The sequence below is a fragment of the Podarcis vaucheri genome, assembly GCF_965113315.1.
Source record: "Podarcis vaucheri genome assembly, chromosome: 1".
NCBI lineage: Eukaryota > Metazoa > Chordata > Lepidosauria > Squamata > Lacertidae > Podarcis > Podarcis vaucheri.
The window spans coordinates 44,037,297-44,059,936 of record NC_138759.1 but is presented as its reverse complement, the minus strand read 5'-3'; the positions used below and the strand labels follow the sequence as shown (position 1 = coordinate 44,059,936).

General features: G+C 43.7%; 1 protein-coding gene across 1 annotated transcript; it reads right to left on the bottom strand.

The window, feature by feature from the left end:
* Window positions 1-582: 582 nt before the first annotated feature.
* IVD (isovaleryl-CoA dehydrogenase) lies at window positions 583-22,299 on the bottom strand. The gene is made up of 12 exons (XM_082240683.1): window positions 22,129-22,299; window positions 18,469-18,558; window positions 15,213-15,264; window positions 14,463-14,632; window positions 12,071-12,164; window positions 10,473-10,609; window positions 9,688-9,784; window positions 7,019-7,112; window positions 5,843-5,924; window positions 4,336-4,440; window positions 3,646-3,718; window positions 583-3,316 (listed from the first exon to the last, which is right to left on the bottom strand). The coding sequence occupies exons 1-12, from the start codon at window positions 22,270-22,272 to the stop codon at window positions 3,183-3,185; spliced, it is 1,272 nt and encodes a 423-aa protein (XP_082096809.1). The 5' UTR covers window positions 22,273-22,299; the 3' UTR covers window positions 583-3,182.
* Window positions 22,300-22,640: the final 341 nt, after the last annotated feature.

The following is a 22,640-nucleotide window of genomic DNA, read 5'->3' as shown; positions in this document are numbered from 1 at the left end:
AAACTAGGCCCCCAGTTATAAGAAAGGTAATCCCTTTTTACAGAGAGAGAATTTTGCAAATTACCCCTCCCTGCTGCAGCAAGCGTTTGAATCCAGGCCCAAGGCCTAACGACAGGTTCTTGCACCAGTCCAGCCATAAATCTAAAAACATTAAATAAGGTTGGCATTCTCTTGTCAACTCCCTGTGGCCCCATCCTCCCAACACAGTAATTATGAAGGTGCATCTTGTGAAAAGCAGTGCATCTGGCAACAATAGGGTTAGCAAAATGGCCACTAGTGGAAAGACATGTTTGGGTAGTTTGGCCTTATATAATGCCTGCTGCTGGTTATGACTCCCCTGTGATCAAAGGTCCCTGTATCTGCCCAATGTGTTGCGAAGGAAGGAGTATTGCAGCTAAAAAAGTGAACCCCTCCCCAACATACACACCAGTTTCACCCATACAGGATGTACTGGTTGGGAGAGGTTTGCTTCACAGTTGTGGTGATTTAATGCTAAGAAGCACATGAAGTTTCTACCTGCCTCCTGCTGGGCATACAGTACTAGAGCATGCTAATAGCTGATACATGAATAGGGGGCATATATTCGTTTGTACTGCAATAGTTTAATCAACATTAATGCATTCAACAAAGCCATCCGTTAGTCAGCAATTTCTCCATGTTTCACATTACATTGGAAAGAACCCTTTGAATAAACCACTCAATACATTCAATCACATTGACTTATGGATACATCCAGAGTTTTATTAGCAATCTCCCAGAAGAATTACGGATTCCATCTTAACACTTCTGTGAAGAAGCTCGCCCAAGGGCCAGGCAACAAATTTAGAAGTCAGAGTGTTAAGGATCACAGAACTGTAGACTTGGAAAGGACCCCAAGGGTCATCTAGTCCAACCCCTGCAATACAGGAATCTCAACTAAAGCATCCATGACAGGTGGCCATCCAACCTCTGCTTAAAAACATCCAGTGAAGGAGAATCTACAACCTCCCGAGTGAGTCCGTTCCTTTGTATTATTCAACTCTTACACTCACTTCAATGGAGCTTTGGACAAAGTTGGGTGATAAAGCTGTAACCTGCTACCCCATTTGATGATGTATAAACAATCCTGCTTCAATTCAGATTTCAAAATGGGTAAAAAGCAACGTTCCCCTGCACTTTAGAAACACTTCCTGTTTCTGTGTCTCTCTTCCAATAACTGCCCTTTAACAGATACTTTCTGAAAATGAGGCAGGCGGCCGCAGAATCTAATGTGATTGAGAGATGCAAAGATTCCATGAATTTTTATGGGACATGTATGCTGAGAGATGGGCAATTTGTTTGACAGTGTGCAATGCTGCCAACTTTTGCCCATCCACTACTTATCTTTTAAAATGAAAGCTGGTGTCCTCAGAGACTCTGTGAGACTTAAATAACACTGAAGACCAAATATGCTATGCTCCAAGGCTATTCCCAAAAGAATAGGGTAGTCATTCTGAATGGTCAAGGAGATTGTCATGATTTCCACCTTCAAGGTCCAGTTCAACCATCAAGTGCTGTCACCACCTCCTTTTAAAAAAAGTTTATTAAGAAGAAAAGGGAAAGTTGTACATAAATAGTAAAAGCTTTTAAGTCAATCATACGTTGTGCATATGGGATTTAAAGATGTGCCCTGGGTCTGAAAAAAGTTGACCGGGTTACCAATTACTAATCCAGATTCCCCATGACCCCATCAGATCTGAAGGGTTTCCACAATTTATTTGAGCTTTAGATGTTTGTGGGGTTGATGTTTTCTGTCTCACAGGCATGGCCCACAGTGCCTGGTGCAGGTCGCTGTTTTTGGCACATAAGAACCTATGGGACCCACTTCAAAATCACTTGGGTGAAAAGTGGTATATAAAACTGGAAAATAAAAGGAAGTCTGACTTATGCAAGGACATCTGCTTGCAGTGAAAGGATCCCCTCTCGTTAGAAAATTTAATGCATTATATGAGGAAGACTGAATTATTAAGACCAGCTTACCAACATAAACCTTGTGTGTTCTAGCATACTGGTTCTCCGTTACGTTCAAGCCATGCCAATCCCTTCATGAACTAGTCTAAGATGAATAGAGCCCAAGTGCTGGAAGCTGCTGGTTTTCATTATACTGCCTCCCTTTCCATCCTTTATGTGGACAGTACAGGATCATTCTAAACTTTCATGGTAAGGTACTGCCCAGAGAGAGAAATCAATGGAAGACAATAATCCAGCCACCAACAACCATTTTAAATCCTAGCCAACTTCTGTTTTTGCCTGGACTTTAAGATCTTTGGAAATTGTGTCGCGCTGTTTACTATCCAGTAAAAAAAACAAAACAAAAACCCTTCAGTCCTCATATGATGGTGTGTAAAGCACCGCTAGATCCCACCCCGTCTTATTCATCAGCTGAGCTTTTGTTTCCTCTGGTAGGCAGAGCAAAGTGTACATGCAGCCATGTTCACCAAGGGGAGCTTTGCAAAAGCACCTCACATTCCCCAGTCAAGTTGCCTCCTCCGCCTCCTCCCCAATTCACTCTCGGCCGGCACATTGTAGTGTTTTGACATTTTAACTGCTTCCAGAATGATAGATGGTGACATCACCGCATGAATCAAGCATGAGGTGGCAGTCCATCAAATGAATGAAGGCTTTGCAGGGTATTAATATACCTCAGTAAGCAGCAAGAGAGGATAGGAACAAACAAAAATGCATGCCTCCCATGTTACCAATGTTTCAGCAGCAGCCTTAATGCTGCTTGGGTGGCTGATCCCATGAAATGCAAAAGAACCCCATAAAGTAAGCTAGCATTCTGGAGGTGTGATGCAACAGAACACCGTGCTGCTAATCCCATTCACTAAAAACACCGCGTTCTGGAGACAGAAAAATCTACTTCAATAGTTCACAAAACTGATAATCTTTTTTAAAGTGTACAAAATTTCTCCCTTTCTAAGCAAGCCATGTTGGCAGATACCCACATATTCCACTTGAGCTTCCTACTGTATTCCACTGTAATTGTAATGCAATCGCATGTTCTTAGGGAATCTAGTTGGGTTTGCATTGAGAACAGAAGGTCGAGAGATAAGTGGAGGTGGTCATTCTGGTAGCGGGAGCGGAAAAATGCTTGTGCGCTTTACAGTCTTAGAAATAAAAGGCCTCTCGGTTTGAAGTGTGATTCTCCTCGAACGACAGTGCTACTTAAAGGCAGCGTTAAACGACCGGCCTATGATGATTCTCCGCACCTCGCTGGTTCCTGCGCCTATTTCATACAGTTTGGCATCGCGCAGAAAGCGACCCATGGGGTAGTCATTGATGTAGCCGTTTCCACCTGCAACACAAGAAGGCAGCCTTAAAGTCTAACAAGAGACAGAGCTCTTGGATGCAGACTGGGTCCTGGGGGCAGCAGCTTGTGGGATGATGAATGCTGAATTTGGCCAAAATGGAAATCACTGAAATGGAAATCACTTGTTAGCCCAGAGCGGCTGGGGCAACCCAGTCGGGTGGGGTACAAATAATAAAGTTATTAATATTAGTAATAATTGCTCCCAATTCCATGATTAAACCAGGGTAACAAGAAGATGGCATGAAATTGCGCAACTGCCTGCTAGGTCAGCCTGCCTTTTGGTGGGACAACCACATGCACATCTGTGATCTTACCCAGACACTGAATTCCATCCAAAGCGACCTGTGTAGCACATTCTGCAGAGTAGAGAATCACTCCTGCACAGTCCTGGTGGGGCAGATAAGATCATTTTCAATCAAGAACTTCCAAGATAGATGTTCAGCTCTTCTGGCCCCAACCCTCCACAAGCGACTGGCAGAATTGTCTAAGCCAGCCGTCTTTCTAGCTAAACCAGATTTCGAATTCGCACCATGGTTACCAACAAGTACCCACCTTTTCTTCCAAGATGAGGGCACTGTTATGCATCCCTTAAGCTCTGACTACCCCCACCCACCTGCAAATCGCAACAGAAACCATTAACATCTATGGCTTCATGCTACACTGAGTTTAGGTACACATGGAATTTAAGATAAGAGACAGCACTTCCGTTGTCCATCCTATTAGGTTGTCATCATGAGCACATGAAAGCTATGATATTAGTGGCAAAAGCAAGTGGCACAATATTCTAGTACCACATCAATTTCTCATGCTGCATCTATACGCAAAAGGAAAGCCATTGCCAGGTGGGCAAGGAAGTATTCTTCTCCTTTAAGAGTGTATTCAAAACATCATATATTTTCTGCTGTGGACTTGAGTCTCTTACACTATTGATTCTTCACCCCTCCTGCTTACACAAAATACAGAAGGGTCAAAAAAAGAAATGTTGCAAGCACCCATGAGCTCACCTTTGCATTGCAGTGTCCTCGATCACAGGCCTTTGCAACATTGTACACATACTGTCGACAAGCCATCAGCCGTGTGTACATATCAGCCATTTTACCCTGCATGAGCTAATCAGAGCATAAGGAGAGAGAGAGAGATTTGGATATATTTTCACAATTTTTATCACCCCTTGCTGCTATCCTTAGTATAAAAACAATTAAGATGGCAACAAGTATATGCACATAAAAGAAATCAATAAAAATCATTAAGTTAAAAGTTACAGGAAGCCCGCAACTTACATAGGGGTTATGTTCCGGGAATAGTGCCGAAAGTCAAAGTTATGTATAAAGTGGTACAGTTGTGCCCCGCAAGACGAATGCCTCGCAAGACGGAAAACTCGCTAGACGAAAGGATTTTCCGTTTTGGAGGTGCTTCGCAAAACAAATCTTCTATGGGCTTGCTTCGCAAGACGAAAATGTCTTGCGAGTTCCTGCGGTTTTTTCCCCTCCCCCCCTTTTTCTAAGCCGCTAAGCCGCTTATCACCGGATCCGATAAGCTGATAAGCCGCTAAAAGCCGCTAAAAGCGCTAATCCTCTAATCCGTCAATGGGCTTGCTTCGCAAGACAAAAAAACCGCTAGACGAAGAGAATCACAGAACAGATTCTTTTCGTCTTGCGAGGCACCACTGTACCTCGGGTTACAAACACCTCAGGTAACAAACACTTCGGATTACATCCGCTAACCTGGAACTAGTACCTTGGGTTAAGAACTTTATCTCAGGATGAGAACAGAAATTGCGCGGCGGCAGTGGGAGACCCCATTAACTAAAGCGGTATCTCAGGTTAAAAACGGACCGCTGGAACGAATTAGGTTCGTAACCAGAGGTACCACTGTGGTCAAAACACATTAGGTTCAATGGCAAGTGGGATTGCCAGTCATTTCCTCCTCCCCTTTATTTATCTATTTTTTTATTTTGCCACATGCGTAAAGCTGAATGTGCACAAGTTAAATGCACATAAATTGCGGGCTTGCTGCATACATTTAGCATTTGGACAGCAGCAACCTGGATCCTATTTTTAAAAACCCAGACTTAAACATACCTGCCTATATATTTAAAAAAGAGAGTTTGGTTGACCACTAAAAAGACAAGCATCCAGTAGTGCACACTGCAATTCCAAATCCAACTAAAGTTGAAATAATTACCTGATTATGCAAAGCTAACATCAGCTGCCATAATCAGCAAATTGAAACCAAACCCTGGATTTTTCCTAAGTCCTAAATTTCTGAATGCCCATTATCATGAGGTTCTATCAATAGGAGACATTTCAGTGTTACTTTAAAATCAGCCAGCAACTAAAAAGGAACTTGGGGGAAATGGTTAGCTTCAGAACTGCTTGTTAGGAAACAGCATCACAGCTTTAGGTGGAAATATTTATCTGAGGAAGAGAGATTGATCCAAAACCAGCTTTATCCAACTGTAAAAGGAAGCAGGCTCTCAAAGTTCACTGGCAACCCTCTTATGGCTCTCACCTGAAAATGGCCAATTTTCTGTCCAAAAGCTTCCCTCACATGTAAATATGGGAGTGCATGGTCCAGGACAGCCTGCATGATCCTGCAAGGGAAAGAGGCAGGCAGATTTTAAAGATTTCCATCCTGCCTTTGAAAAGATGGCTTACAGAGAGTCAACAAAAACATCATCATCAAAATACAATCCATAAAACCAAAAAACTAAAGGAGCTGCAAAAGCAGGAATAACAATAAAAAGTAGCCTACAGATAAACTGGAAAAAGTCACAAATGAGATGTTGCAATACCCACATGGGTATGTTTAGCTGGATAGATGGATGGTTGGATAGGACAGGATAACAACTCCTGCTATAGAGAAACCTGTAAATTTTAACAAATGCATGTAGCTCTGTTTGTCCACTAAAAATAATTAAATGAATCCAGAAGTCATAGTAGGTTAGGGACCAGTTTAGTGGTGGCACTAATCTATTCAGAAAATCTTATATTAGATCACTGGCAACCCCAGTTAATAGGGTCACCATGGAGACCAGGTAGCAGGTGATGGGGAAGGCCTCTCTGCTTGAGATCCTCAAAAGCTGCCGCTGGTCCATGTAGTAGGTAGTAATGGCCAAAAGGACAGAGTCCTCTGTGATCCAAGGCCTGTAATCCTACTGTTATTAGAACACACTAAGAAGCCACAAAGAAGGGGGGAAGCTTTCAGTTTTAATCAAAAGTCTCCATCAGGTTGAATATTGAAAATAAAAGGGGCAAAAATATGCCATAGGGCATTCTACTCTGTAGTTGGCAATAGTATTAACCCAGGGTCCACAAACTCTGGCTGGCCTTAAGACCTAGCCAAGGCCTCGCTGCTTTTCAAGGATTCCCAAAGGCAAGAGTTTCACGTCAGGGAGAATCCCATGGCATCTCTACATTCAGGGAGAAGGGCAGGCCCTCTCACTAGAGAGCAAAATATCTGCCGTGTCTACACAGGAGACTATCCACATATCTGATGGGATTTGCACAATTACCACAGCTGTTTTCAAGGTGTACTGTAGCACAGTAGTTGTGTGAGGTCACTAGTTCACAAAAAGATGAGCACCCCCCTCCAGCCATTAAAGTGGTGGCGATTCCATGTATTAATAGAACCAATGAAGCACAACAAGCTATGTCACTAGAGTAATAAAAATAAATACATATTTACCCCAGGGGTCCGCCAGACAACACAAGCCTCTCCAGATCCAAGCCACTCATCAACACATAGACTCCTTTACTCAATTGCCCCAAGACATTCGCAGCTGTGAGGAGAAAGGGAAAGCTGATTCCTGGCGAACCTACACAATCCTAGATAGTGCGTTCCTTGTGTGTCTATGTATGTGTGCTCACATAGGAATATGCCCAGGTATATAAGCACAAACACAGTTAAACCTTACACTCAAACATCACTTTTTATTTTCAAGCAACATAAACAAAGAGAAAGCAGCAACACGATCTCAGTTGCTCATGTACCTTGCACAAAACAGCAAAGTGTGCTTATGGCCTACGTCTTGGCATCGTTACTAAGGGACAGATCAAATTATGCATGAATTAGCTTCAATGGGAACTTGTTTTAATCTGTTGGTGATCAGTGCTGAACGCAGCATGATTCCAAGTGCCTGCTACAGATAGGAGACTCATGAGTTCTAGACTAACATATACAGTGGTGCCCCGCAAGACGAATGCCTCGCAAGATGAAAAACCCGCTAGACGAAAGGGTTTTCCGTTTTTCGATGTGCTTCGCAAGACGAATTTCCCTATGGGCTTGCTTCGCAAAATGAAAAAGTCTTGCGAGTCTTGTGATTTCCCCCCCTTTCCCCCTTTTTCTAAGCCGCTAATAGCCTTTTAGCCGCTAAGCCGCTAAGCCTTTAATAGCCGCTAAACCGCTAATAGGGTTGCTTCGCAAGACGAAAAAACCGCTAGACGAAGAGACTCGCGGAACGGATTAATTTCGTCTTGCGAGGCGCCACTGTATATGTATTACAAAATTTGGCATACATATGCATTCAGCTGACTTAAGCCAACTTTTTCACCCTGTTCACACATTATGGGGAGCCATAGTTAATGGTTTACCATAAAAGCGCTGGACTTCATCAGTTTGCTCCTCCTTCACAAGAAGGAAATCATGATTCCAGAATTGGCATTATATCCAAACTGTGATTCGTTTTGCTCCAACAACTCATGATCAGTGAGCCAAGTACAAACCTTAGCTTGAGATCATGGTTTGTAGGGAGCAAAACAGGATCGCTGGTTTAGACATAACACTAAGCCAGTGTTGTTTCCTGCATGTGCTGGCATCCCATGAACATGAGGCCAGTACTGTATCAATTTCTGCACTGCAAATGGTGCCTGAATCAGTGGTGTTACTCCATACCACATACCGATCTTAATTGATGAATTTGGATTTCTCCTCCCAATCTGCAGGGACCGAGGAAGGAAGCATGGGGCTCATGGGTGGGAGCACAGAATTAAAATTTTAAAACAACAACAACAAAAAAACCAGTTGGCAAATAGCATGAGTAATGCTGCTGAACAGAGAAACTGCATGAAGTAACTCCTTGTGAAATACAAAAAACAAAAAAAAGGAAAGAGCTGCATCTGAATTCCCTGAATGTACCTTCAACAATTACGCCTCGGGCAAAATACAAGATGAGCTTTCCAAATCCGCTCCTGACCATTGCTGTGTGACCTAAGAGTGGGACTCCGTGGGGCAGCACTCACCATCAAAGGAACCTGCGCAACGCTTGGTGGAGTGCCAATGACAAACCCACACGCTAATACAGCAGAGCGGGTGGCAAACACTCAAAAGCACACTCTGATCTAAGGGAAATGTTGCGCTGGAGATGCAGGAATCTACTGAAGCAGGCTCGACACTGAGCAACGATTGAAGTGGTCCTGGGAGATCAGAGGGAGTCTCAAAAAGAACACGCGTTCTTTGGTACTGCTACTAATCTCTTCCGCTGAGGAGAGGGAGCCTGTGGCCACGAGAGCACACTGGAAGGATCGGAAGCAGGCTGTAAGGGAAAATGGCAGCCCAGCAGCCATTTAATTGGTGTTTCTGAGAAGTTTGTCCTTGGGAAAGAGGCAATCAGTTTGGATTTGATATCCCGCCTTTCACTCCCTTTAAGGAGTCTCAAAGCGGCTAACATTCTCCTTTCCCTTCCTCCCCCACAACAAACACTCTGTGGGGTGAGTGGGGCTGAGAGACTTCAAAGAAGTGTGACTGGCCCAAGGTCACCCAGCAGCTGCATGTGGAGGAGCGGAGACGCGAACCCGGTTCCCCAGATTACGACTCCACCGCTCTTAACCACTACACCACACTGGCTCTCAGTCCTGGAGCTTCTCAGTAACACCTGCAAATTGAGGGTGGTTGGGGAAGAACTTGCCGCCACACAAAGGGAACCAAGGAAGAAATCTTGGCTTTTCCCACGGGACAGAAATCAGCCACAGCGAGTGTAAATGTGGTAGCCTATCCTGGCTAGTCTTTCAACTGAGGGCCTCGCAGTAATATCACCTTCAGTCTTGGTCCACTTTCCAGAAGTGTACAGCAGGTCCACAAGCTTGCCCCCTTCAAGCGACAATTAAGACCTTCATTTCTAGACAAGCTTGATAAGATTAATATTGCAAAACAAAACTAATGATGAGCCAAGTAGATTTGATGATGCTTTTATATATTACTTGCTTGAACTATTTAATAACATATGCTTTTCATGCTGGGTTTTATTTTTTCTAACTTTTCATTGTACACATATTTGAACATTGCAGTGACTAGAAAATATAAGTAAGGAAAGAGTTGCCATGGGTTGAGGGAGGCAGTGCCACTTCAGTATCACTCACCAGGAATCTTGCAGTCCTCAAAGACCAATTCACAGGTATTTGACCCTCTCATTCCCAGTTTATCGAGCTTTTGTGCGGTGCTGAAACCAGGTGTACCCTGAAGAAAAGGGGAGGAAAAACTACTGGAAAAATCATTTTTTTTATAAAGAGGTCATTCGAATGATGGCACACTGCATGACAATTCAGAGGATAAGCAGGGAGAGGATTAAAATATTTGAAGCATGAAAGTGCCTACAGATAATCCCAAGTTTATATCCTTCATCATCAAGTCAAGAACTTCAGATATTAGGGGAAGAACACCCCAATCAGAGCGAACTCTGTTGTTTCCAGGCAGACCTGAACCCCAATGTCTTCTTCTCAAAGTGGAGCACTGGATGGCAGGTCCTTTGCTGGTTCTGGTCTCTGGCCAGATGTCCAACTTTACCACCTGTAGAGCTGGCCCAGGAGAATCCTCTTCTCACAGGGACCCAAATGTGGCATTTGCCCAGAACTTTCAGGGAACATCAGCACAGATTCCCTGGCTCTGTTCCATGTGCCACAGAGCAGCATGGCAAACTTCTGAACAACAAGTACTATCACCTGCCTACAGCTTACTTCAGCAACCATTGTAGATTCATTCAGCAGGGAAGAATTTTGAATTCATTCTGATGTGCAAGTCAAGGGGTAGGAACGAAAGCGTGACCCCCCCCCCATCAAGAAATCTCACACCAGAGTGGCCAGACACCACCTGGAAAGTATCTTCCTTGGGGATAAAAAGAGGGAGCATCACTGTCCCATAAACCTACCTTCTCCACAATGAATGCTGTTATCCCTTGAGAAGCTGGAACAGCACTTGGATCTGTTTTAGCATAAACAATTAGGACATCAGCATCTGGACCATTGGTAATCCAAAATTTGTTCCCGTTCAAAACAAAATAATCTCCTAGAAAGGATGAAACAAGCAGAAAATTCTGTTAAGACCCACATGACAGCTTGACATTCCACAAGTAATTCTTCTCAATTTCTGGAAATCTGATTTCCTCCATCCCTAGGTTTGGCAAATCAAGAAAAAGAAAAAGAAAAAGAAAAACTTGCAGAGCTGCATCTTCGACTGCAAAAAAATAATACAGACACTACACAGCTCAGTTTTATAGCTGGCTTCTTCTATAGCCAGCTAGCTCTCTTGAATAGTAGGGCTAGAAACATGCTTAAAACATTTTTGTTTAGGCAAGGCTGTCCAGACTTGCAGATGCTGATGCAATTTGATGCTTTTTGAATATCAATTTTTAATTACAGTGGTGCCTCGCAAGACGAAAATAATCCGTTCCGCGAGTCTCTTCGTCTAGCGTTTTTTTCGTCTTGCAAAGCAACCCTATTAGAGCTATTAGCGGTTTAGCGGCTATTAAAGGCTTAGCGGCTAAAAGGCTATTAGCGGCTTAGAAAAAGGGGGGGAGCGAAAAAAATCGCAAGACTCGCAAGACGTTTTCGTCTTGCGAAGCAAGCCCATAGGGAAATTCGTCTTGCGAAGTGCATCGAAAAACCCTTTCGTCTAGCGGGTTTTTCGTCTTGCGAGGCATTCGTCTTGCGGGGCACCACTGTATTTCTAAATGTTTCAAATTGCTTTTAACTGTTTTTTTATTGATAATTTTAAATATTTCTTGTAAATTACTTAGCGGTTTTACTAGTATCAAGCACTATATAATAAATTTCCGTAAATAAATACATGCTAAAATATATATTGATTCTCAAAATATTCACAACAGGATGCCTGGCCTACAGGCCAGTGTATCTTGAATAGTGTAATTTACATCACACACTCCCTTAACTTTGGAGTTTTTGTCTCTCAACCCGGCTTCTACATACACAGTTTCTTCCCCAGCTCTTGTACCTAATACCACTTAATCTCTATTTTAAGGCCATGGGACCTCTGGAAACCAGAAATTTGTCTTCTCCACTCCTGCCTTTTAGCAATCCCAATGAAGCTGAAATTGGGGTGTGGAACCTCTGGCCTGCTCATGCCCATCTTGCACCTTTCCATTTCCTGCTATTTAATTTATTTATTTATCACATTGTATATCCCATCTTTTTCTCCAGGGAGCATAAGGTGGTGTACACGGTTCTTCCTCTCCTCACTTAATCCCCACACAACCCTGTGACATAGGTTAGGGAGCAACTGGCCCAAGGTCACCCAGTGAGCGTCATGGCCATGCGGGGTTTTGAACCTTGGTCAGACACTCCAGCCATTAGACCACACTGGCTATTCTGTTTGGGAGGATGCAAAGACACACACAGACTTGTGTTGGCAATGAATGGGCAAAACAAAATGCATAGAGGATCAGAAATTCTTAAACAGCAATCTCCAAAGGCCACTGCAGGTGACAAATTCCAAATCGGTGGCATTTACCTTTTCTGTCTGCCCTCAGCTTCATAGAGACAACGTCAGAACCAGCATTGGACTCACTCATTGCTAGTGCTCCAATATGCTCCCCGCTGATCAACTGAAGGGACGAGAGGTGACAAGAAAGATACAAAATGAATTGTTTTCCTGCAGTCGTTCCCACGCTTGCCTTAAAAAAAACAGATCACAATAAACCTGAAAGTTTTTTCATGCTATGGTGGGGACACTACCTTTGGCAGAATTCTCCAATGAGGTCTACTATTTAAGAAATGGCACAAAAATTGCAGTTTCACGAGGACGTGACAAACGAAAACCTACAGTTTTAGTTGGATTCCTTAAGTAAGAGAGAGTGCCAAGCAAACTGTGCTAGGGGATATAGATGTCCCTCTTAATTCCCTATCCTGTGCTGTCCTTTGAAAATGGATGATTGGACGGGATAGATGGTTTGAAGACACTTGGAAAAAGGGCAATTCACAAAGAACAAGAACCTCCAGTGTTTGGAATAAATCAGGGGAATGGGATGAGATGCCAGAATGGTAGGCAATAAACTAAAGTCTTTGACCCTTGCAATGGAATAGCAGGTGGTGACCCTCCTTTTGGGCTCCCTTACGCCACCCTCTGGCACAACAGCTGCTGCCTCCCCCCACATCAATTTCCTCCTGTCCACCTCTCCTCACACACAGTCTATTCCCTTTCAAACTTCTTTGGTTTACACGTGAAATAGATTTCACAGCCAATCACTTTGCTATGAATGGCCAACCGCAACACCCCTCTACTAATAATGATTTATGATTTCAAATATATAATGGGATGCTGAGTACAAGTGTATTCAAACCACACAAGTTTCATCCTGCGCTCAGATGGGCAAAGGCTGTTTATTAGATATAGAAGTGGAAACTGTTCATTCATTTGGGTGACGGTAGTAGATTAAGAAAAAGGAATGTATTTATAAAATCAAAAAGGGCAAAATCGGGTTCCATCGTAATTCACCCCCAACTAAATAAAAATCCTGTTTCATGTGGCCCCTGTAGACTATAAAAGAACAACAGTTGGAAAACCCTACATTTCCTAGTCATCACAGTCTTCTTATACACATCCTCTGGCAGGTGAAGACTGTTTATTCCAGCAGGCCTTTGGGAACTGACTGCTCTTAAGGAAAGGGCTTTTAATAGTGCTGTGCTGTTTTTAGTGCTTTTACTATCGCACTGGAAATTGATCATGGGGGGCAGGGTGTGTTCTTGTGTGCCAAACCGTACGGAGAGATTGAGGTAGCCTTGAAGTTTTGGTTTGTTCTTAAGGGCACAACAGAGGATGATGCTGTCAGGGCCTCCTTCAACCTGTTTTCTGTCAGCAGAAGCATCCCATGACTTTTGAGTGCTTCCTCTTCTTCCCAAAACTAGCCACAGACCATCCATGGCAGCAAAGGACAAGCTGGTAAATACCCTTGTGTACAGAGCATGTCGGACCAGTCTCAAGTTTTGAATTTTTAGAAACAAATTAGGACTCACTACAGGGGGCCAAAGTGCGTCTGGTGCTATATGACAGATATGACAACAGCTTCCCCTGCTCCTGATGAAACACATAAGGCAGTTTCGAATAGTGATGACTCAGAGCTGGGTATGTGAGCCGACTCCACTGAAAAGCGTGATGTTTGACAAGTTTATGAATATGAAACATTCACGTTTGCTCTGTGACAGATCATCCACCAAGTGATCAACTTGCATGTGTTAATCAACCTTATGGAAATCCAGATGCCATTCCTGCCTCTACTTAATAGCGTGTGTTAACTATTCTAAACTAAATTCTGAAAAAGGCAGAGGGATACCAAAGCCAAGAATGCAGACTTTTCCAGCTTGCACCTTCCAAGCCGAAGGTGGGAGGCGGATGCCAGTCTGGTTCAACAAAATGCAATTCTAAATATGTCCGATGTAACTCAGTGGAACTTGCTCTGGAGTAAATGTACTTAAGCTTTCATTGCACATTTGGATTTCAAACCAATAGTCTTTTCTCTCAAAGATCTGTGGCTTTTACTTGTAGCAACAAAACAGAAGATTTTTTTAAAAAAAGATATTGAGTTCAGGTTTTTTAAAAAAATGACTTTTCATTAATAATGTTTTAGATGGTTTTTTAATATGTTTTCTTAAATTTAACTATATTATTTAATCTTTTTTTATATCTGCCACCCCAGGTGCCTTTGGGAGGAACGGCAAACTAGAAATTTAATAATAAATAAATCCTTGGAAATATAAAATTAAATTTTAAATAAAACGATGGGGGCAAAGTGTCCAATTCTGGAGCATTATTTTTCTTTGCTCTAAGAAACATGTTCTGTAATTGAAGTTGTTACCCAGCATGCTTCTGGTTCCCTGGATACATCAGATTCCACGATTCCACATACCTTGGGCAAGTACTTCTCTTTCTGTGCTTCGTTGCCGTTCCTCACCATCTGATTGATGCAAAGGTTAGAGTGGGCGCCGTAGCTCAGCCCAACAGCTGCGGAAGCCCGAGAAATCTCTTCCATCACCAACACGTGGTCCAGGTATCCCATTGCAGAGCCACCATATTCAGCTGGTAAGGAGAAGAAAAAAATTATAGACTTACCTAGACCACAGTCGAAGAGCCTTGTGACACAGTTAAGATATAGAACGCCATAGGCTTCCTTGTACCCAAACTGGCAGGCATATATGCACATACCGTCAGGAGGTGGGGCAGTAGTGAAGTCAGAGGGAAGCAAACAACAAAGAGAGCAGGCAGTGATGAATGAATTACACAGTTACAACTTTAGGAAATGGTGGGAGATATTTCATATGACTAACTCCTAGGGGCGCACGCAACATCCACCAACTAGGGCTCCCTGTGTGTGCATGCTCCATCATAGGCACGTATGTTTGTCACATGTAACAAAAGTACACATTATTTCCAAACAAAGGCAATATCCATATAGAAGACATGTCATTCATAAGGTATTCTTTTAGACCTCAGCAGCCTTGGCCTTTGACAAATTGCCAGTGAGCTAATCAGGTCTGTTTTTCCCTCAAGCCCTTGCTCTCCAATTATTCATTCACAGACATTACTAACTGCAGCAGTTCCTACTTAAATATACCATATTTCGTCAGAATGAGGAAGGCAGGGCTAGCTACACACTCACCTGGAGCAGTTATTCCTAGAACACCTAGATCACCCAGCTTCCTCCAGAATGCCTACAAAGAGCGGAGCAAAGCTGTTAGAGAGACCCTGACCTTTCACAAGACCAGGAACCAGGGTTTTTTTTCATCATCTCCCTGAATTTATCATTTTAATTTTCCCACAGAAGCAAAAAGCTGGGCAAAATAATGGTTGTCATGGAACCTGCTGTGAAACAGCAGGTCACAGCCACCTTGAATACTTCACATCCACTAAAGATTTGTTCCATAAAAATGAAGAAATACTAAAAAAATTAAACAACTTCTTCCATGCTGCTGCCCAGCTAGAGCCATCAGAATGATGCACTCTATAATCCTAAATAAGTTAACACATGAACTTGCATTACACGAATGTGATGAACATTATAAGCATTTATATAGCACTATCAATGTACATGGCTCCAGACATGTGGCTCTTCTGCAACCCAACCTGATAGCATTTCTGGTGCAAGCTCAAAACAAGCACTCTGCCATCATTTTGCAGACAATCATTAGCTCCCCAAGATTAAAGGAGTCTATACACATTATTTTCCACAAGGTGATCCCAGGTAGTCAAAACATGTGTCACATATCTGCTATAAAAGTCTCTGTGGGATGGGGCACACAAGACACAGGAGGAGAAATGAAGGGACTGGATTATACAGTAAGCTCACAACCTATGTGGGAGTTATGTTCCGTGGATTACACCTAAAGCCAAAACTTCATATAGTCAAAACCCATTGGGTTCAATAATAATAATAGTTTTATTATTTATTCCCTGCCCATCTGGCTGGGTTTCCCCAGCCACTCTGGGCGACTCCCAACAGAATATGAAAAACATGATAAAAAATCAAACACTATAAACTTCCCTAAACAGGGCAGCTGGGATTGCCAACAACGTTTTTCCAGGAACCCTGCCCACTTTTAAATTCCCTCCCATATGCATAAAGCTGAATGTGCACCAAGTTAAATGGACATAAATTGTGGGCTTACTGTACAACACAGATAACCAGAGATGATGTAACTGTAGAAACCAAAACATCTGCGAACTTTGGACCAAAACAGGTTTCTCCTCCTGCTTCCTTCCCTGGTTAGCTAACTGGTTTTAGAAAGGAATCTTGTGTTGCCCTATTATAATCTTCTTTTAATGTCAGTGTTGAATCAATCCACACATCCTTACTTGTACAGCATTGAACTGCAGACTTGTGGCTGCTAGAACGAAGGATTTGGTGCAATTGTTGGCTGAAGAGGTGGCTCAGGTTTCGAGAAGCATAGTAATTTTGTATAGGAGCAAGAGTTCAAAAAAATTGATAAACACTCTTTTTAGTTCATCTCGCTCCAGATGTCCCTACAGTCCAATAAAACCAGCACTGTTCCCCCCAACTTAGTGTAGCTCTACATGCACATCACCATTTAGATCAACCTTTGCTTATGAGTCACTATTCTGATGTGGGAAAAACCAATTAAATAGCAGTGTTCATCTCCTAGAACTGACATACTGTCCGCTGAGCCCCTATCTCTTCTGCAGTGATGCTTCATCTTCCCAAGACATTCCTGACACACTGAAAAATGTGACAGGTTGCCAATCACCAGCAGGTTTTTCTCACTGGTAGGGTGTCAGGGAACCATAGCACTATTAAGCCAAACCATTTCAAATTAGGAGCCAGCCACTTATAATCAGGAGATCAGCTCAGAAACCAGAACACTTTGTTTTTAGAACAGCTTCTGGGATCTCTCAGTATTTGACACTCCTCTGTCACAGCAGCTCGAATCCAGGAAGAGTTTCTTCCTCCTGCACAACTCACAATGATTTCCCCCTAGTTCTGCCTGTCCAGCCAGAATCTGAAACAGTGAAGGACAGGTCTTTTGGTAGTGTGGGATATGCCCAACTGAACTTCACACAAAGCTGCTGTTGGTCCATCCAGCCAAATAATGTCTACTCTGACTGGCAGCAGCTATACACGATCACAGGTAAAGCTTTGCCCTGAGCCTGCTACCTTGGATGTTTTAGCAGCTGAAGCTTAGCGGGAGGCACCAGGGATTGAAACCAAGAGCTCCTGCATGAAAACATGTGCTCTGCCGCTGAGTTACTGCCCTTCCCTTTGGAGGGACTCATTGGACGGCTTTTGCTTGTATATACAAGGCAAAGAAGGAATTTATGTCTCATAAATGTCCCAGCTGCCCTGGGAAGATGGAGGCACATGGAGAAGGGGAACTGACTTCCCCTGCCTTATATACGTTGACACTCCAGTAGTCCTCAAGTGGTTTTCTAGACGAACGCCTTACTGCAGCATAGCTGCTCTCTGGGCCTGGAACATTGTCAGGACGGATAGCCTTGATTTCTGGAGTGTCACCTTTTAATCTATGCTTTTCAAGTTTCTTTCTCTAGGAGAAGTTACATAATTATGTTAGAGGATAGAAAGGACACCTGTCCCTTCTCTGTGCCCAGCCTAGAAGGCAAGTGGACTGCCAGAAAGTGGGCAGAGCCATTTTCCAGACTCCAACGGGCCATTACAATTCCCCTCCTGGGCTTTGTGGGCTTATTTACAAAGTAACTTACTGGTAATGGTTATTTTGCATGATTGACCTTCTAGAAATGGTACAATTGCAAATAACTGTAGTCATTTTGTTTACTTTCTGTACTTCTGAGAACTGGTTACCTTTCCAAGCTATCCTGGTGAAGGACACCATATAATTCAATTGCAAGGTCCCACAGCACTCAAAGATTGATTCCATAACAGGCTATTGCAAACATTTTAAAGTAATTCTCTGTGAAACACAGCAGGTATAAAAGTTCTAGTACATATGAACTTTCCAAGTACTACAGGGCTTATAAAAACAGTGAGAAGCAGGAAGTCCCATAAAAATATATCTAGCTCATTAACAATTAACGCAAGAGGGAATCTGTTAAATCCCATATTCTAGAGACCCAGCGTCTGGAACAGTTAACTATTTACAACCTGAAGAAGGTTCCATGAAAAGATTTATATGTTCAGGAGAGGCTACACACTCTTTCAGGTAAAGGAGATGGAAAACTTTGAAAAATAAGACAGAAACAACACCAAACATGTATATTTTATTCATTCTTGCTGAATGGCATACATGTCCTTTTCCCTCATGGATTTAGTTGTTTATTCTTTCTAATGGGTAGGCATTTTGTAACTTTCTCAAACCCTTCATATTTGCATCCTCTCCCGAAGTCATGTTATATAATAAGTAGGTTCACAGTACTGAAGCACTTACCCTCATGCCTTCAAATTCATTCTGCTGATCAATTTCTTGGGCCTTTGGAGCCAAGTGCTCCTGACAGAATCTGAACATAGTTTGCCGAAGCTGTTAGAAATGAAAATGTAAAAGTGCACATTATAAATCACAATTGCCAAATTCCTTCCTTTGAATGCTATCATAAAGGTTCCCTAGCTGTTTTTCTTTAGAGATCTCAAGCCCGGAATAGAATATTCTATTAAATTCCCACTTACTGTCAATAAAACTATTTAGCGCTAACTATGGTGGCAGCTGAAACCTGTGAAGTTACTGACAAAGCATTTTCTGTCTAGTCTACAATGTATATCCCTTGATATTTTAAAATAGGTTTAATCTGGTTTTTAAACAGTTATCCCCTACCTAGTAACATGAAGACGTTTGTTGGCTCTGGTTAAAATATTTTATGGTAAAATATACCAAAAGAACTTGGGTGTGTGGATGGGTAGAAGAAAGTTCACACTAATTCCCAACTACCCTTGGGCCTATCTATGAAGCATGCCAACACCGAAAAAAGTGATGTTCAACTAAGCAAGCAATGTGACATTTCAAAGTCCCAAAGCCAGCAAAACCAAATCAAAACCCACAGAGCCATTCTAAAGAATGCTGCATGCAATACATGGCCCAAGACTGCTGACTGAGCCAAACTTTTGGATGGGATCCTGGGGTCTCTCAGGAATATGGAGAAGCCTCAGAAGCAGAAGGCCTTGGCTGTCACTGGCCCTGAAACACTCTGTTTTGAGGTCTTCCACTGAGGGGAGATTTACATTCATAGAGCCTTCTGCAAATATAATAAAAGGTAAAGGTACCCCTGCCCGTATGGGCCAGTCTTGCCAGACTCTAGGGTTGTGCGCCCATCTCACTCAAGAGGCCGGGGGCCAGCGCTGTCCGAAGACACTTCCGGGTCACGTGGCCAGCGTGACATCGCTGCTCTGGCGAACCAGAGCCGCACATGGAAACGCCGTTTACCTTCCCGCTTGTAAGCGGTCCCTATTTATCTACTTGCACCCGGGGGTGCTTTCGAACTGCTAGGTTGGCAGGCGCTGGGACCGAACGACGGGAGCGCACCCCGCCGCAGGGATTCGAACCGCCGACCTTTCGATCGGCAAGCCCTAGGCGCTGAGGCTTTTACCCACAGCGCCACCTGCGTCCCTATGCAAATATAATAGTGCCCGCTAATAAAGGGACATTTCAGCCTCTTCTTAACTGATGTGGGAGTTGGGACTTGCTCTGTAATGCTACTATTGGAAGAAGTGCTTTAGTAAGTACATAATAAGAAACTATCATTTGGGGATAATCAAGACTTCCTTTTTTAAAAACTCACTTAAAAACCTGTATGATCAAGTATCGTTAGCCCCACTTTTTACAGGAGAAACAAACTGCACTAAAATGGATGGACGCAGCGTGAGAGGTTTACAGCCAAATCACTGCTTGATAAGCTATAAAAGGTTTTGCTACATCACTGCTACACACACCGTATACTATAAGGATTACAGTGGAGCTGGTATATACTAAATCACATCAGCTATGTATCTTCTCCAAACCTGCCTCTCTGAACTGGTAGTGGCCCTCCAGGGTTTCCAGCAGAGGTAATTCCAGCACAGGCAACCCAAATCACAGATGGCACTCTGCACTCACATAAAACGTACGTTCTACAACTGAGCAGTAATCCCAGAACATAAGAGACAACCCACCTGATCCTAAAACACATCTGTGGAATTCCCTCCCCCACGAACTCAAGTCTGGCTCACTTCTGCAGGCCTTCAAAACAGACCCTAAATGTTCCCCCTCACAAACCTTTTATTCATTTCATTGCCGAGTCCTTATGTATTTGTATCAGATGCTGCTTTTGATCTATATTATTTATTGTACTGGTTTTAAAAGTCATTGCAAACTGCCTTGTGGGAGCTTGCCATGAAAGGCAGGATAGAAATAACTCAGACAATGCATTTACTTGGAAATCCTACTGGTTCCAGTACAATTTAAGTTGCCAAGAAATCATACTTAGAATTGCATCTGAAGAGAGCAGTGCTGCAAGAGCCTAACTGAAATCTAGACACTCCCTCCCTTGACTTTGTGCCATTGTGTCACGAGGACCGTAAGCAGCTACCAGTCGCTGACTAAGATTTAGAAAACACCTTTTCCAAGGCTAGCAGCACACTCTTTCAAGGAGACATAAAGGAAGAAAATGAACTGGTGGAAACTGACACGCACCCTTAGAGGCACTTTTATTTATTCTTTGGTGCTTTAGAAAGGATAGGGATAGTGGAAATATCCCCCTTTATATGGAAAATTACTGATAGAATGCTGGTAAGCTCTGTTATTCCCTGACTGAAAAAACTTGGGGAGAGCTATCTGGCTTACACCATCCTAGAAGAAAATCTAGTTACCTGAGCCATTTTGGAATCTAGTAGCTTTAAGAGGTTTCTCCAGATAGAGCTGAACAAACATATACCCCCTAACTTTTGAACTAAACTACATGTGACTGCCACCCAAAGGTATTTCATGTACAAATGAATCTGCAATCTAAAGCAGAGGACTGTCACAAGGTGTGTGTGTGTGGGGGTGTTGACTCCTTCCTATCTGGTGGCTTTGTTATTGCTGTTGGTTGTTAGCTGTCACCCCCTTAACCAAAGTTTTTTTTTGGGGGGGCAGGAGAGAAAGGGTGGGTGGGAAGCAATTGTTTTAATAGGAAACCCAGAAGAGGAGAAAAGCTCAATCACAGCCTCCACAGCTGCATTTTTGTAAGAGAAAGAAAACCAATTCACTACACTTCGTCTGGCCATTAAAAGAGTGATCTTATCACTTAGGAGCGGAACATTAATCTGCAATGGTGACTGTAAATGAGAAAGGGCAGCTACTCCGAATTAACTGCTGTGCTAAGGGTGCAAATCTGTGTCCACATCAACATGAGATCTCACACAGGGACCCTTTCATTTAGAATAAAAGACGTCCAGGCCGACTTGCAGCAGTGGAACTTATAAAGGGCAGCCCTGTGAAATAGGAGGAAGTTAAAATAAAAAAATTCCTTCCTGTAGCACCTTAAAGACCAACTAAGTTAGTTCTTGGTATGAGCTTTCGTGTGCATGCACACTTCTTCAGATACACAGAAGTGTGCATGCACACGAAAGCTCATACCAAGAACTAACTTAGTTGGTCTTTAAGGTGCTACAGGAAGGAATTTTTTTATTTTGACTATGGCAGACCAACACGGCTACCTATCTGTAACAGGAGGAAGTTAGTTGCTGCGCTGGGAAGAAGATGGGATCAGGGCTGCCTACAAGTTGCCCTTTCAAACTCGGAAGTCGTCCTCCACCGTCTTAGAAATTTGAGGACACGAGAACCCAATGGCGAGGAGAGGGGTGAAGTGGGCACTCTGCAGGCGCTCAGAGGCGCTCTCGTCTTTCCGACCACTGCTCCTTATGGTCCAGAGCAAAGCCCTGTTGTTGAGAACTGGCCTTTCGCAGGAGAAGGCCCTGCGCCAGCACCTGACGGGGCGGGACCCTTCGAGGCCAACAGGAGCGCGGCTCTGAAGCGCAACTCCTGCGCGGGGTCTGGACGGAGCAGGCGCAGAGGGGGCGTCGCGGAGAGAAAGGCTCCGGGCGAGCGACCTTCAGCCCAGCAAGGGCTCCGCCGCTGTACCTGCTGCTGCTCCTCGCTCAGCCCATTAACCGTATCATCCAGCGGAGCTCCGGCGCAGCCTCGCCGCGCCTGCCACAGTCCTCCCAAGAAGCGGCGCCGGGCCCAGCCAGCCACCCCTCGCCTCAGCGCTGCCGCCGCCGCCATCTCGGTTCCTTGTGCGACTCGCCAGGCCCGTGGATCCTGGCTCCGCCCCGAGGCCTTCTCTACCAACCAGCGCTAGCGGGTGGGGACTGGTTGCCCAATGAGAGGGGTGGGAGGGAGAAACAAGAGCCAATCGCTGCGAGGACGCTGCCTTAACCAAAGCCAAGGCTTCGGGTGGCCCCGCGGCGGGCGGCGCCTTCGCTCCCGCGCAACCCTTTCGATGTGAAATCTCAAAAGTACTTTTTCCGGTGTGCGGCTGTCGTGGAAAAGAAAGGCAAAATCCATGGTGGGGATCGTTGGGAAGACGATCGAAAATAAAAGATGAAGCTCTGCCTCATGAAACGATTTTATAGAAGCAGGAAAGGGCAACC

Bases quoted from the DNA above. Each gene is read 5' to 3' on its own strand.
- IVD (XM_082240683.1), bottom strand. From the start codon at position 22,272: ATGGCGGCGGCGGCAGCGCTGAGGCGAGGGGTGGCTGGCTGGGCCCGG. The intron at 18,559-22,128 runs GTACAGCGGCGG...CATTTCTAACAG, and splicing joins TGAGCGAGGAGCAGCAGCAG to CTTCGGCAAACTATGTTCAG. The intron at 7,113-9,687 runs GTGAGTGATACT...TTCTCCTCACAG, and splicing joins TGAGGACTGCAAGATTCCTG to CTGCGAATGTCTTGGGGCAA.